Source organism: Patagioenas fasciata, chromosome 4 (genome assembly GCF_037038585.1).
Source record: "Patagioenas fasciata isolate bPatFas1 chromosome 4, bPatFas1.hap1, whole genome shotgun sequence".
In the NCBI taxonomy this organism is placed as follows: domain Eukaryota; kingdom Metazoa; phylum Chordata; class Aves; order Columbiformes; family Columbidae; genus Patagioenas; species Patagioenas fasciata.
Genome location: NC_092523.1, coordinates 41057520 through 41073589, shown reverse-complemented (window position 1 = coordinate 41073589; position 16070 = coordinate 41057520). Strand labels below are relative to the sequence as shown.

The 16070-nt window shown below is 38.2% G+C and overlaps 1 protein-coding gene across 7 annotated transcripts in view; it reads left to right on the top strand.

Moving 5' to 3' along the window:
* The window catches only part of CLCN3 (chloride voltage-gated channel 3), a 71497-nt gene that overhangs the window by 43401 nt on the left and 12026 nt on the right, over positions 1–16070 (top strand). For all 7 annotated transcript variants that reach the window (XM_071807711.1, XM_065836574.2, XM_065836577.2 and 4 more), the window contains 7 exons: positions 196–353; positions 4047–4146; positions 5955–6142; positions 6816–6938; positions 8269–8475; positions 11205–11285; positions 12576–13121. In XM_071807711.1, the coding sequence (XP_071663812.1) occupies positions 210–353; positions 4047–4146; positions 5955–6142; positions 6816–6938; positions 8269–8475; positions 11205–11285; positions 12576–13121 (1389 nt within the window). In that variant the 5' untranslated portion in view covers positions 196–209. The remainder of the gene's footprint in view (positions 1–195; positions 354–4046; positions 4147–5954; positions 6143–6815; positions 6939–8268; positions 8476–11204; positions 11286–12575; positions 13122–16070) is intronic.

Genomic DNA, 16070 nt, shown 5'->3' with positions numbered 1-16070 from the left:
TGCAAATTTAACCTACAGATGAGCAAGAGAAAAAAGTTCTATGCAACTTTGAGAGACCTAAATGAAGTAAAATATGCATATTATGGGAAGTGTCTTAATTACTTGTTCAGAAATTTTGAATACCATAGTGCTATGAACATTCAAATACTTTGTTTATTGCAGAATTAGTTCATTTCTGTCTTTCTTCTGCCACAGGAACTCATTATACAATGACAAATGGAGGAAGTGTCAACAGTTCAACACATTTACTGGATCTTCTGGATGAACCGATTCCAGGAGTAGGAACGTATGATGACTTCCATACCATTGACTGGGTTCGAGAGAAGTGCAAAGACAGAGAAAGGCATAGACGGGTACTTGAGATAAATAACAGTGCTTGAAAAATATTTTTGTTATATGTTGGCATTAAGGTCTGGTGTAGCAACAAATGAAAATATGTGCATACTTCAAATATGTAGGTAGCTACATCAGCTAGAACTACTTGAATGCTATTTAAAAAGCACCATTTCATTGGTACCTGCAGTCCTGCAGCAGTATTATAACTTGGAAAGGAAACAGTAATTTAATAGAGTGGGAATAGTTCCCCATCACCCAAATGACATTTTCACAGTGCTTCCTTTTTTTGCATGCTAGTATATTTAAGGCTGTTCTCCAGTTTAGATATATTTGTAGTAGTAGAGTAGTGCTTACGGTGGTAGCTGTACAGAAAATGAGCAGTAACGTATATTGGTTTTTTGCTGACACGAGTGTATCTGTGCTACTGCTATGTAGTGCTGCGGTCATTTGGATTATGGAAAGTGAACATTTTAATGTCTAAAACTTATCAGTGTATATATGGTTAACAAAAAGTAGTCTCAATATACATGGTGAATGTCCTTTCCACTCTCCCATCACGCTTCAGAGGATCATCGAAGTTCGGGCCATTCACCTTAATCAGTGTGCTCTGCCATGAGTTCTTTAATGAAATGGACTTGGGTTGTATTAGTCAGTAACATGCTAGATACTGTTGTTCGTGTAATAGACTTGTGTAATAGCATTTTAGGAGGAAATATGCTCTTTAGAGCCTTATTGCCAGACTTCTGGGATGCTTACATTAGTTAACCTTAAGAACAAAACAGAGTTTGAGATGTGATTTCTCCTAAAACATCTATAACTGATCAAAATTACTAGTTAAAAATGAATTGTAATTGTATGGAGGCATCAGAGGAGAGGTTCTTCACATCCAACACTGTAGCATTACTCTGCTCTCTTTGGAAACACCATTTTTAACTTTCTGGAAGCAAATATAGGGTGTATATGCTGATTTACTTTGACATGGTTAAAAAAAAAAAACAAAAGAATCCTACCCCAGTTTTCAAACCAGAATATCCACAGTTGTGCTATCTAGTGCTTTTTTGAGGGAAAGAGATCCTTGGGCAATGGACCTGAAAGCACGCACCCTGATTGATGTCAGGTCCCACCCAGGGGTGTGAGTTGGGGTGGAGAGGTGACTCAGGTTCCTGGGTCCCCTTGGTTGGAAAACAGTACACATGATACTTAAGGTCCGTAAACAAAAGGCCTGTATTTTGCAGCTTGGCCTAATTGGCAAATGATTTGGTGGCAGAAGGATTTATGTGATTTAAGTTCAATTGGTAAACGTAAAAAGTTTGCAGGGGCTGTAAATCTATATATGTATATGTTACTATATTAGTTAGAAAAGCGAAAGAATAGAAGTATAGGAAAGAAAGAAAAGAGAGATTCAACGATCTTTATGTCTCCACTTTGTGTGTGATCGGCTTTGTTGTCTTGGATCCAGCAATGTGCCGTGTCCTCCAGTGTCTTACTCAGTTCCTGTGGTGAGACTGCTGGATGGAGTGGTCCTCAGGGTGGTGGGTGGGCACCAGCAATGTTTGTGCAGGTGGGCTTTTATAGTCCTCTGGATCGCCTGCTTGCATAATGTTTGCCCTTTTGTGCTGACATCAGTGGGGGGTGATTGTGGGAGATGGAAAAGTCCTGGATGGAGCACTCAGGGGTCTTCTCCCTTAGTACCATGCTGCCTATCAGAAGACAGGGCTACGTGCCCTTCAGCACGTGCCCCAGCCGGCCTTTGTCTGTGGCTCGTTAGCTTGTTGTTGATATGTAAATCGCAATTCCAGTTGTCCCATCTGCTGCTAGTAGGGATGTGACATCTCCTGCTAGATGTTGTAGAACTGGTTTTGCCACAATGTTTTGAGACATTCTCCTTTTCAGTCTCTGACAATTGAATGCTTTTCATTAAAAGTAAGGTGTTTTCCATGTAATGTTTTTTCATAATTTGATGTCTAAGCAGTGATTAACACAATGCCAGCTTTACCCTGTCAGTGTCCAGTGGACATGCCATTGGATAGAATGCCAGGCCTGACCAAATCCTGGCAAGGCAGATCACACCTGGAAATAGTTTGTCTGGGGTGAATTCTCCCAACTGTTACTCATTTTAATGTGTGAAACCAGAAAAGTCAGACAAGACAGTTTGCAGTTTGTGGTCACAGAATTACTGTGAAATTTATAAATATGCTGTTGTGGTTTAACCCAACAAGCAGCTAAACACCACAACCAGCCGTTCACTCACTCCTTTCCCCAGGATGATGGGGGAGAAAGTCAGAAAAAAGGTAAAACTCGTGAGTTAAGATAAAGACAGTTTAATAGTACAGGAAGGGAAAATAATAATGATGATTATGATAATAATAATAATAAAATAATATATAAAACAAGTAATGCACAATGCAATTGCTTACCACCCACTGACTGATACTCAGCCAGTTTGTGAGCAGTGATTGCCGCTGTCTAGACAAATCCACCAGTTTATACACTGAGCATGATATCATATGGTATGGAATATCCCTTTGGCCACTTTGGGTCAGCCATCCTGGCTGTGCCCCTTCCCAGCTTCTTATTGTGCATCTCCAGCCTTCTTGCTGAATAGTCCTTGACTTGGTATAAATATTACTTAACAGCAACCAAAATATAAGTGTATAATCAAGATTCTCCTCATACTAAATCCAGGACACAGTGCTATACCAGCTATTAAGAAGAGAATTAACTATCCCAGCCAGAACCAGGACATGTCCCCTGAATTATAAGAGATTGTCCATGTAATCAAAGATGTAAAAAGAAGAAGGAATGAATACTGGTTCACTGTGGTTTTGAAAGACATGATTCTGTAGGAACAACTTTTTTTTATTTAAAAAAAAGTTTGAGAATCTCACAAATGTCAAGGAAACTATAAAATACATTTATTTCCATGAGGGATGGTATATTTTTCTAGATTTCCTTGTTTAGTGTTGTGCTTTCATGGTTTGGTGGCTTTTATTTGGTGTTGTTGTTTGGTTTTGTTTGGTTTTTTCTTCTGTTTGTTTTAAATACTTTCGCCCTCTATTTACAGTATGAAAAAATCATTAAAATAGCATCCAGTTACATAATGAAGGTTTAATCATAAAACAAGTTATGCACAAATTTGAGCTAATGGTAGAAAGTAAATAAGAATTATTATTTTTTTTTGGTACAGTAACTTTAGATGTCATTAGTAATAGTTGTATAAAAGTGTCATAGGGTAGTTGTCCAGTTTTTGTTTTATTTTCATGTGTTTTTTAGTCTAAAGATGAAATACATTTATTTTTAAAATAGAAGTTTAGGAATTTGAATTTTATGGAATAGCTTATTAGTACTTCACCAGTAGTTTATTTGAGGTTCAACAAAAAATAATTCAAGATTTAGGACAGAAATTATTTTTCCAATTACAGTTTTAGGTGTGTATCATAGCAAGTATTCATTATCCTAGTAATGCATTTCTTGGATTTTGGTTCTTTAAATTAAGCAAATTTTACCTTCCTCTGTCAGTTGTTTGATGTCTCAGTAATCAAGGTAATTTATTGATGTAAAGCACTGATACAAGGAGAATGCTTGTAGTTTAAAGAGAAGGTATATTTGCCTGCAGCTTGTGTTACGCAGTTTGTATGTTCTACTTACTTTTTTTCCTCCTATTCATATTATAGAAACATACAAGTATACATGACGATTTCTCTTTGCAGATTAACAGCAAGAAGAAAGAATCAGCATGGGAGATGACAAAAAGTTTGTACGATGCATGGTCAGGATGGCTAGTAGTCACGCTAACTGGTTTGGCATCAGGCAAGTTAAAAAACAGAGGATTTCTTTCTTTATGTTTGTCAACAAGTATAGTTACTGTGCTTTTTGTTTGTGTGTTATCCACCGACTCGGATGAGAACTGGTTCTGACCACTGCTGGAGTTCCATGAGGGAAGAAAAGGGTTAACTCTTTCGATTTACAGGCTTTAGCATTTTGAGGGGAGGGTTTACCAGTCAAATGGAAAACGAAGTCCTGACTGAATTTAGTGAGAGTTTCTCAGTTATTGAGTTTCCACCTATTAAATTATCAATGTTCTTTAATCCAATGATTTAAATTGCTGTTTTCTCTTTCTGTTAAATTTGGATTTTTTTCTTGTAGGATTTTTTGTGAAAGTATATTAATTGATTCTGCTAGATGTTTTTTCTGCTGTGAATTGTTTGTTTGTTTGTTTCCTGGGAATTTTATTGAACCCATCAGTTTATTACACATGAACCGAAAGTTAGCTCTGGTTTATGTATAGTTCTGGTAAACATACTTCCTTGTAAAGGATGTATTTATACATGAGCAAAGTCTAGCTGTATGTTTATGTCATATCTTTCAAGAGGTTGTTACACAGAAAATATTAGCTTTAACAGGTGAAGTTTGTTGGCCTCTACATCGACTTTATCTTTTCAGTGTATTTTAGGATGAGTTTTACAGCTAAAATTGTCTGATAGTTTGTGGCCCCACTGTCAAGCAGTGTTGCATTCTAACAGCATAGTTTGGAGTGACTGAAACGTGCAGGAGTGAGAAGTAACCAACTTAGTGCGCAGTTTTTCCGAAACAGTATTTCAAACAGAGATAGTAGATTAAATGCAAGGAAAATTGGATTAGTTGCAGAGTATGGCTATGCCTGCTAAAAAGGCATGGTAACTGTATAATTACTACTTACATACAAAATCACTTTCACAAATCACATATAAATTAATCTATATGCAAAGTATATGTTGTAGCATGTTTATATACCTCTGAATGTACAAACTGGGAGTGTATAATTACTGGAAATTGCTTGTGATAATTTGGGTGGGATCATGCAGTGTTGTGTTTCCACCCCCCCAAGTTGCTATGTATATTGAAATTGCTTTACTGCATTTCTGAGCAGAAAAGCAAACACATTCTAGTTGTGAACTTTCCTAGCTTTTTCAGTTTCAATTGCTTTCTGTTGCATGTGTCTAGTGAATCTTAAATGGTACAACATTGATTTCAATCACAGGGAGATCTTTTGTGCCCATATTTGATTAGTTCGGTTGAAATTTTGTTCTGCTGAAATACTGCTTTTGACTTTGGCCCAGGATCCCAAATTGAGGGTCTGTAAAGATTAGTAAATATAATTTAGAAAATCAGAGGTAATTCTCTACCAGCAACTTGCACAAGTATACTGTGTCTGTCTCTAGACAGCTATGTCTAGTAGTGATTAATACTTTAAAAACAATAAATTGTAACTAGCAGCTGTACATATTCACAAAAATACTGACTTTAGAAGTATTAACAGTTTTTCAATATACTGCTGCCATGAAAAACTATTTTGCTTTAGTCAAAAAAAGGATTTTTTAAAAATCCTTTGAAGCAGTTCCCCGAAGATACATTTAACTTAGGAACTATACACAGTACTAGATTCTTCAGCAAATACTAATCTTACCATATTGCAAACAGGATATATTCCTGGAAATCAGTAATGTTTTAAATGTATATTTCTTTAGGTTTTCTGCAATTTCAATTTACATCAATTAATACCAGCACATTTAATCATTTTAGCTGTGTGTGTTATTTCTATTTACCAGAATATTAATACAAACCTGTTTCTCCAACAGGGGCACTGGCAGGATTAATTGACATCGCTGCTGACTGGATGACTGACTTAAAGGAAGGCATTTGCCTTAGTGCTTTGTGGTTTAACCATGAACAGTGTTGTTGGGGTTCAAATGAGACCACATTTGAAGAGAGAGATAAATGTCCGCAGTGGAAAACATGGGCAGAACTAATAATTGGGCAAGCAGAAGTAAGTATGTACCTATTCTGTGATGATCTTGCTCAGCAGCTCAACTGAACATGGAAAGAAAATAATTGTCTTAAGGTTAGGGTACTAAACATGGATTTGGGCTGTACTGTCAATTCTGTTTTTCAGCATTTGAATTGATTAATAGGTTATACTGTAATAAATATGCATTTAATGCACTGCAAGGGGGCTTGGAATGTTGCAGGTGTGAGTAAATTATAAGAGTATAGAATGATTAACAACATGAGAATTTCTGTTCATCATCATAGTTATACATAACAAAATAAAAATTAAAATGGTGGTGTTCTCCAATAACTAAGGATAGATTTGGTTTATTTTTCCACCACAAATTTTTTCAAGAAGATTTACTCAGTATTCAGTAGATGTTAGCAGCAAATAGCTATTAAAAAATACCTGTGCTATGTTTATTTTTTCTTTTTAAGATAAAGTGTTTGAACACTTTATACCTTGTATAACCTAGTCTTTGCTGATTTGTGGGTGTCATGACTTTATGCTTTTCAAACAAAACTGTCTCTTGGCTTGGTAATAATTACTGTCCCGCAAAATGTGTGCGTACTTGCAGCAAGAGTAATCCTGGGTTATTTTAAGTAGTGATTTTGCTCCTATATCAAATTTAGATTCTGACTTTTTTTGTTGTTGTTGTTTTTGCTTTTAGGGTCCAGGTTCATACATAATGAACTACATAATGTACATTTTCTGGGCTTTGAGCTTTGCCTTTTTAGCAGTTTCTTTGGTGAAGGTGTTTGCTCCCTACGCCTGTGGCTCAGGGATACCTGAGGTGAGGTGTAACTAATGTGTACATTACAGATGTTTCATATTAACGTGAAAATTCCTGCTGCCTTTCATGGTCGGGTGAATCCAAGAGGGAGCGCTCTGTGACTTTGATGAAATCCATTAATACAAGTATTCAAATAGGAATAATGTAATTGTTCTAATTTGGTGCTGAGAATTTCAGAGAATCCCTTGAGTTTGTAGGTTTTGCTGCCCGCTTCTGGTTGGACTACTTTTTGAGGAAGCACTCAGCTTACGAGAGTAAAATTCTGTAGAGTGATTGCCAAACCTAACCCCAGTCCTCCCTATCACTGCAGTGATGAGAAATCAGTGGTTCATTGACATTGGTCCTTTGATACAGCAATTGTTCTTTTGTTGCACTGGTTTTAATCACCTTAACAAGCACAAACCATCAGACAGTCACAAAGTAAAATGTGTAGTAGCCTCAAAACCTCATTGTTTTTACAATTGCTGTCTGCTGCTGTATGCAGAATGGGAGGGAAAAACCCAAAGTCAAAGACTGGTAAGTCTCACTTCTCCAGTCATTCTGTAAATACTTCTTTATGTATGTGCGTTGTAGGAGTTGAAGGAGAAATCGTACCTCTGAATTCCAAGTCCGGAGTAGTTCTGTGCCATTATTCCAGATGAGATTTCATCTTGAATTGCTTTCCAAATTTAGCTGACCTTTATTTTCCAGACACAGCTGCCCAGTGTTTTGTGTACATCCTATTTATAGACATGTTGTCCTTTTCTGTGATAACTATATTATTTCCTATATATGAGCATATTTTCTGGGCTAATATGATGCTGGTAGGCAAAGTAATACCTTAGGTGAGTGACACATCTTTTTTAGTGGAAAAAAGCTGATCTTTTCCATCTTTATGTCAAGGAATCTAATGTTAACGTTTTATGTAGAGATGGTAAAACATAAGGAGAAAACCAAGAGGTGTGAAATTGGTGCAAATGTGATATTGCTACAGTAGATGACCTTGAGTATAGTTTTTGCAGGTTTATTTTATGTTTGGGAGTTTTCTGACTTTCACTTGATAATTTACATCATAAACCAATGCAGTCTCAGAACCTGCTGCAGATTAATTTTCTACTAAATGTAGTTGATAATGTTGTTGTATGTTATTGTCCAGTGTTTCAGAGTAAGTTCCAAGTGAAAGCTTCTGGCAACTAAATGGACTCAGTGTAACGATCTGAACAATTTACAGTGTGATAAAGTTAGTCATTTGAAAAGTCTGGTATTGAACTTATGCAGCTAAAATGATAACATGAACTATTTTCTGAAGAAAGCAGAATACAGTAACAGATATTGTTTCTTTTTCTTCCAGATAAAAACTATTTTGAGTGGTTTCATCATCAGAGGTTACCTGGGGAAGTGGACTTTGATGATAAAAACAATTACTTTAGTCTTGGCTGTCGCATCAGGTTTGAGTTTAGGAAAAGAGGGTCCCTTGGTACATGTTGCCTGCTGCTGTGGGAATATTTTTTCCTACCTCTTTCCAAAATACAGCACAAATGAAGCTAAAAAAAGAGAGGTAAGTTCTTGTAAAAGCATTTCTAGAATGTATTCGATACCCATACATTTAAAAGACAATATTTGTTCTCTCAGTCAGTCTTGAGGCTTCGATTATCAATAGTTATTTATTGTGTTAAAAACAATGTATTAATTATCCCTAGAATTCTCCAAGGTAAATTGTTTCCATGTCAAAGTAAGTTTGCACTTCTCCCACCTCAGAAACTGTTTGATTTTACTTAAATGCTTTCTGGGCTTTGCTCTACATTTTTGTAATGATGAGTGTCTTCAGTTGTGAGGACAGCAGGGAATTTTTGAATCCGTGAACAAAATATTCATGGAAAAGGATTGGTGACAACAGGGTTTCTGCTCTATTTCAGTTAATTGTTAGTGAGTGTGGTGGATTAGCTGTGGTGCCCACCAAGCCGCTCTCTCACCCCTCCTCCTCAGTAAGATACCAGGAGAAAGTAAGATGAAAAAGTCCTGTGTCAAGATAAGGACAGGGAGATCACTCACCGATCGCTGTCGCAAGCAAAACAGACTAGACTTGAGGAAGATTACTTATTGCCAATAAATAACAGAGTAGGATAGTGAGAAATAAAAACAAAACTAAAACCACCTTGCCCCTACTCCCCCTTCTTTGCAGGCTCAACTTCATTCCTGACTCTTCTATGCCAAAGGGGCACAAAGGGATGCGGAACGGGGCCGCAGTCACTTTGTAACATTATGTCTCTGCTGCTTCTTCCTCCTCATGCTCTTCTCCCGCTCCAGCAAGGAGTCCCTCCCATGGGAGACAAGTCTTTCACCAGCTCCTTCAGCTTGGGTCCATTTCCACAGAGTGCAGTCCATCAGGAACAGACTGCAGTTCCTGCCAGAAAACCTGCTCCTGTGTGGGCCCCTTTCCACAGACCGTGGCTTCTGCCAGGAGCCTGCTCTGTCATGGATTTTCCACAGGCTGCAGCTTCCTTTAGGGCACATCCACCTGCTCCAACTTGGGGTCTTCCCTGGGCTGCAGGTGGATCTCTGCTCCACCATGGACCTCCATGGGCTGCAGGGGGACAGCCGGCCTCACCATGGCTGCACCACGGGCTGCAGGGGAATCTGCTCTGGCACTTGAAGCACCTCCTGCCCTCCTTCTTCACTGAACTTGGTGTCCGCAGGGCTGTTTCTCTCATGTTTTTCTCTCTTTCCCAGCCGCCATGCAGCGTTTCTACCATTTCTTAAGTATCTTATCACAGAGGCACCACCAGCATCACTGACTGGCTCAACTTGGGGCAGCAGCGGCTCCGTTTTGGAGCCGTTTGGAACCAGCTCTCATGGATACGGGGCAGCCTCTGGTGTTTTCTCACAGAAGCCACCCATGCACCTCCCCGCTATCAAAACCTTGTCACGTAAACGCAGTAGAGAGAGCTATGCTAACGGAGACAGTTACAGTCAGAGAGTAGCAAGTTTTAACATTCTTATTAATTCAATAAAATTTTCATATTGTAAAATAAAAAAGGGTATCATCCCAGCTGGGCTTCAGGTCTAAGGCTCAACTTCCGTACTTCTAGGAGACTGCAGAGCATGGGAAATTTGGGTTCACTTCCTGTTTCAAAGCTGTGTATTCTTAAGTCATTTAACTCCTGTGGTTCAGCTGCTCATCTCCGAATAATATAATAATTCTTTGAGTTTCTCTCTGTGTTCTTCCATAGGTATGTAAGGGCTACTACCTGAGGTCAGTATTCTTGCAAGGAATTAGTCCAATATTGTTATAATTAGCACACACTTTAATCATCCTCATATATTGAACATAATTCATCCATGATGCTGTAGGACCAGCTGTTGCATCAGTTCCTCTTAATCTCTCCTTTAATCTCAGTTCACCTCAGAACTTTTGCAGGTTTTTGCTTGAAGACTACTGGGGTGAGTCCCATCAGGCCCCATGGGCTTGTGAACATTCAGCTGATAACAGCTACTCCCTTTCAGTTTCAATGTCCACAAATGGAAAGTCACTGTTCCCACACTTGTGGTCCTCTGACTCAGAGGACTGGGCAGCCCAAGGTCTGTCAGTATTATTAGAGACTGAGGCAAAACCTGCATTGAATGCCTCTGCTTCTTCCTCATCCTTGTTAGTCAGATGACCATCTTCAACAAATACAGGTCCAGTGTTTTTCTAGACTACTTCTTGCTATTAACATACTTAGAAAAGCCTTTCTTGTTATCTGGCACAACGCTGGCCAGTTTCAACTGTAATTGAGCTTTGGCTTTTTTGTCATCTCCTTGCATATATGAACCACAGCTGTGTGATCTTCCTGCGAAGCCTGACCTTGCTTCCAGAAATCGTACAATTTCTTTTTCCTCTTGACCTCCATGAGCTGTTCCCAGTCCAGCCAAGCCGGTCTTCTGCCCTGCTTGCTTGACTCACGACACAGTGGAACTGGCTGCTCAAGCACAGAAGAATCTTACTATAGTTCCTTGGAAATGAGATACCAGCAGTTTCGTACTGAAGCACAGACTCCTTCAGGTGCTTTGCTGGGGAGGCTTTCAGCAGCGTCCTTGGCTTCATCATGGCTAGTACCTGTTCAGTGATTGCTGCCACCACTGGCCACAGCTTATGAGCATCCTGATACACTTAACTTTTCTGTTATCAAGTCTGTGTGTCCTTGATGGAAGTGTAGAAGAAACTGATAACTGTAATGAGATTTTGTTGTTCATGTTTAAAGCATATCACAGGTTGCAAATAAAGCCCTCACCATTGTTCTTTTTCAGGTGTTGTCAGCTGCTTCAGCAGCAGGAGTATCTGTAGCCTTTGGTGCACCAATTGGTGGAGTCCTTTTCAGTCTGGAGGAGGTATGTCAAGAGGTGGCACTGAAGGGTAGATATTAAAAAGAATCTCTTTTATCATGAGTAATCTTAGACCCCTTTAAGCTGTGGAGTCTTTTCTAAGAAGGAAATTATTTTTGGACCCACATTTTGAAAGTCAAGAGTCCTGTTATCAGCAGACTGCCACAGATTTTTTTTTTTCTTTTCTTTGGATGAATGTCAGCTTTGCTTTATTCTCAGTTATATTTTTCTGGAGAAGAGCTGAGTCAGTTAATAATTACAGTTTACATACAGATAGAGATATAACAGTTTTTCCCTCTAGGAATGTATCCTAAAAAAACAAAATGAACCCCAAAGAACAACCAAACAAATAAAACCCCAAAAACTAACAGGGAGCTTTCTTTTTCCTTTTGCAAGAGGCTGTAGAAACCTATCTGACAGTTTTGTGATGCAAGTTTTTAAACATCTCTTAAAGTTTCAAACACTAAACACACTTGAATACGTTAATCGTTAAAAAGACATATATACTGTAAAACTGATCTCCAAGGCAACCAAATTCTGTTCTCCAATAAATGTTTCATATTAAATCAGTTTTCATTAGTTGTTTTCAAAATACATAAGAATGTTATTTAGATCATTAGCATTTTTAAAGAATCTGAAAATCTAAACATCTGAGTTGAAAAAAGGAAGCAAAATATTCTTTTGTATATAATTTTGCTGTATCATTAGGGGATTTAGAAGAATTCTTTTGTTGCCCCAGAAAACCTCAGAAGAAGACTCTATTGAAATTGAAATTCAAATCAGGCTATGTGGGGCTTAAGCACGAAATGGCGTGTTCTGTTTGAGGATTATTTTTTTTTTTTACCTTTTAGCAATACTTCATAAAAATAACACATCTGACTGAAACATTTAAATGTTGGCTGAAGGGAGGTGAAACTATTAACAGGAAACTCAAGAGAGCAGCTAGTACATCATCTGGCTCTTATGAATGCTAGAGAAAGATACTTATAAACAGAGGAGCTTTTAAACATTAATTGCCATGCATTATTTACTAGCAGTTTTAAAACAGCAGTGGTTTCAATACTGCTTTAATGTTGACTTTAAAACTGATCTAAGTATGACTTCTTGTAGAGCTTTTTAAAAATGTAGTATGTGCTGGAGAGCCAGTGTTCCAAGTGATACGAATAACACTGATACCCTACAAGTGCTTTTTTTTATCATCTATCATGTGAGCAGAAGGACTGTAACGCACATAAAACAGTTTTCCCAGCATGTTTAATTGAATCACTAATAATTTTCATGTTTTGCCTTTTGCAGGTCAGTTACTATTTCCCCCTGAAAACTTTATGGAGATCATTTTTTGCTGCTTTAGTAGCTGCATTTGTTTTAAGGTCCATCAATCCTTTTGGTAATAGCCGCCTAGTTCTTTTTTATGTGGAATATCACACTCCTTGGTACCTTTTTGAACTGCTTCCTTTTATTCTTCTGGGAGTATTCGGTGGGCTCTGGGGAGCATTTTTCATCCGAGCAAACATCGCATGGTGTCGTCGCCGCAAATCTACGAAATTTGGGAAGTATCCTGTCCTGGAGGTTATTATTGTCGCAGCAATAACAGCTGTCATTGCATTTCCTAATCCATATACAAGGCTAAACACCAGTGAGCTTATTAAAGAGCTCTTCACAGACTGTGGGCCGTTAGAATCCTCCTCCCTCTGTGACTACAGAAATGATATGAATGCGAGCAAAATAGTAGATGATATTCCTGACCGTCCAGCAGGCACTGGAGTCTATTCAGCTATATGGCAGTTGTGTTTAGCACTCATATTTAAAATAATCATGACAGTCTTCACCTTTGGTATCAAGGTAAGCATGAATGCGGTGGTGGCATCATCTGTTGTGATGATGTAATTATTGCCTTTCTCATTTCCCATCTCTCAAAGCTAGCAGCTTTGTTTATAGATTTTTTTTTTTTAATGTGGAGTTCTTTTATAAAAAGGTCTTTTTACTGTTGTTAACAAGCAAGTTTTGTAGAAAACAATATTAAGTTTAATTAAATTCAAACTAGCCCTTTGTTCAGCTGAATAGGAACATGTGCTAAATTTAATAGGAAACAGTAACTGTGTGGGTGGGTGGCTGTTTGCATGGGCCTGATTCAGCAATAAGGATGATTCCAAAATTTCCAGGAGCTGAGTTCAGCTGAGTTCAAACAAAACCAGTCAGGTTCCCTAGTCGTGTTACATGGAAGAAGAAAAGACACTTTTTCTTGAGCACCTTGTAGGTTTGTTTTTTTTAATCCCCTCTCTCATTTATCACATAAATGTAATTACTGCAGACTGTCAAAAGGAACAGATGATGTCTTCTTTCCTGAAATTTCCAGTATTGCATGTCAAGACTAGAAAGCAGGCTTTGTTCATGTGAGTGTAATGGGAATTTCTTCTCCATTACCAAGCAGCGTAATTTTTGTTTTTTCCTGGTTATTTTGTACATCCGTTTTGGAGCTCTCTTCAGCTTATCTCCAAGCTGTGACCATTTTGTGAATGGCATAGAACTGTCATGCCTTCATCATTTTCTGTCTTTTCAGCCTCCCTTCATAGTTTTTTGCAACTACATCATTATCAAACATGTCTTAACACAAACATATTGTAGAAAGTTCCTTAAGCAGGATTTGCATTTGAACTGGCTTTAACTTTTCAGTCTACGTGGCTGTTCCATGTGACTGTATACATAAGAAAACACTTCTTTACTGTGAGGGTGGCTGAACACTGGAGTAGGTTGTCCACAGAACTTCTGAATTCTCCGTCTTTGGAAATACTCAAAACCTGACGGGATGCAATCCCGGGTAACCTGCTGTAGTTGACCCTGCTTGAGCAGAGGTGTTGCTTTACACAGTCTGGAGTGGTCATGTCCAACCTCAGCCATTCTGTCGTTCTGTAACTGACAGAACAATATCATATTGTGTTCCTCACTTGTTGATATTTTAGAAGATGTTGCAGTCTGTTATTTGAAGTTATTTTCCATATATTGATGGGTAAGAGAAATCCATTCCTTATATTTTAAATGCTAGTCTTCCATAGGTAAGAATTTCAGACATTATTCTATAACATGACCACTCAAATCTATTATATTCACTTACTGTATTTCACTTGTATCAAGGGTTCTGCCCTTCTAAGCATCACAACATTTACCATTCATTTGTTTGTTTGCATCTGACTCTTTCTCATGGGATTGTCGCCACAGGATCACACTTTGATTACAGAAGGGTAGGGCTTACACCTCATTTGAATTTGGTTCATTTTCTAATGTCAGCATCTGCAATTTGGTGGAAATACTTTTGTGAAGTTGTGAGAATATATTTTATCACTTTGGAAATAAGCAAGGAGTCCTGGTGCTGTCATTGATGGGACTCTTTTGTACACATTTCTCTGAAACTTTAAAGCATATGGTTAGAAAGCTGGTTAGAATGTCAACCAGTATCTGGAGGAGGGGGGATGTCAATTCAATATTACGTTTACTTCCATTTTATACTTTATGAAAGAAGGAGAAAATGCGATTTTTTTGTAATTACTTTGTAATTAAAATCATTATTAAGGATCCTCTGGGCTCTCCAGGTGTGTTCCTGGAATGTAGCCATGTGCAGACACATGCAGTACCACAGGAACTGTTTCCCTGGGAGATGAGCAAAGGCCCTTGGCTGCCGCTGGTGGGACGTGCAGGTTGCTGCTGCTCCTGCTGCTGCTCCTACTGCTGCAGACAAGGACCACCAGGAAGCTGATGTGGCACTGTGTGGTTGAATTGTTTTGGTTTTTCTTTCAGGTTTTTGTGCATAAACTGTACTGCTTATTATCAGTAGACTCTTTACTGTGCCTAAATGCTGATGGTCAACAGATGGGGTGGGATTACAGCTTTGCCTCAGAACCTGACTGGTGTGCAACTGCGCTACCAAAGTGGAAAGTTGCACCCGTATCCTGATTTCTTGCTCATTATGATATGTGTGCCACAGAACAAATAATTTCCTCTGTAGTATAACTTGGGTTAGGCTGGCATGCACTGGAGAAGAAAGCTGAGATGAAGTACAGCATAACTTTCTTTCCTTGTTCCTTCTCAAGGAAAGTTCCTCTTCACTTTGTGACTTGTGATTCAGAGGCTTATGCAAACAAGTGCCGCTGTAAAATCATAATTATGGTTAGACTAGTAACCATGGAAAGAAGAGAAGGAGCTATATGCATTAAAAAGTTATGTTAACAAAGGACCAGAAACAGTTTGGATGTAATTTCCATGTGGACACTGAATTTCTATGGCATACCGCTGTAGCAGACCATAATCTCAGGCAGATTATTTAATTGCTTTAGTATCTAAAATGTTAGTTTTTCACAATGCTACTGAACTGATTGCCAAGAAATAATTTTACTCAGGAAAAAAAGAAAAAAAAAAGAGTTAGAAAGGGGTTTAGATGCATGATTAATTGTGGGAAATAACAGTAGTGGTATAAACGCACAATTTGGATAATATGCTAGGATGATAGCATTGAATAGTTGCTTCTTATCGACACTGAAATGTTAGGTAATTCGGGATGGGAATGAAGGATTAGTGAACTTTTTTTGCCAAAATTGTTGCTGGCTTTCAAACACGAAGTTTGCTATGTTCCTGTGTCCTTGGTTTGTCTGTTAGAAATCATCTCTCCTACCATAAAGACTGGCAATATAATAATAATGCAAATAGATTCTGAAATACAGTTCTGCACCAGCTGTTGGATTCCATGGCAAAATCTATGGTTTGGAATTGCCAATACTTAAATTTCACAGCTGTGCAGTG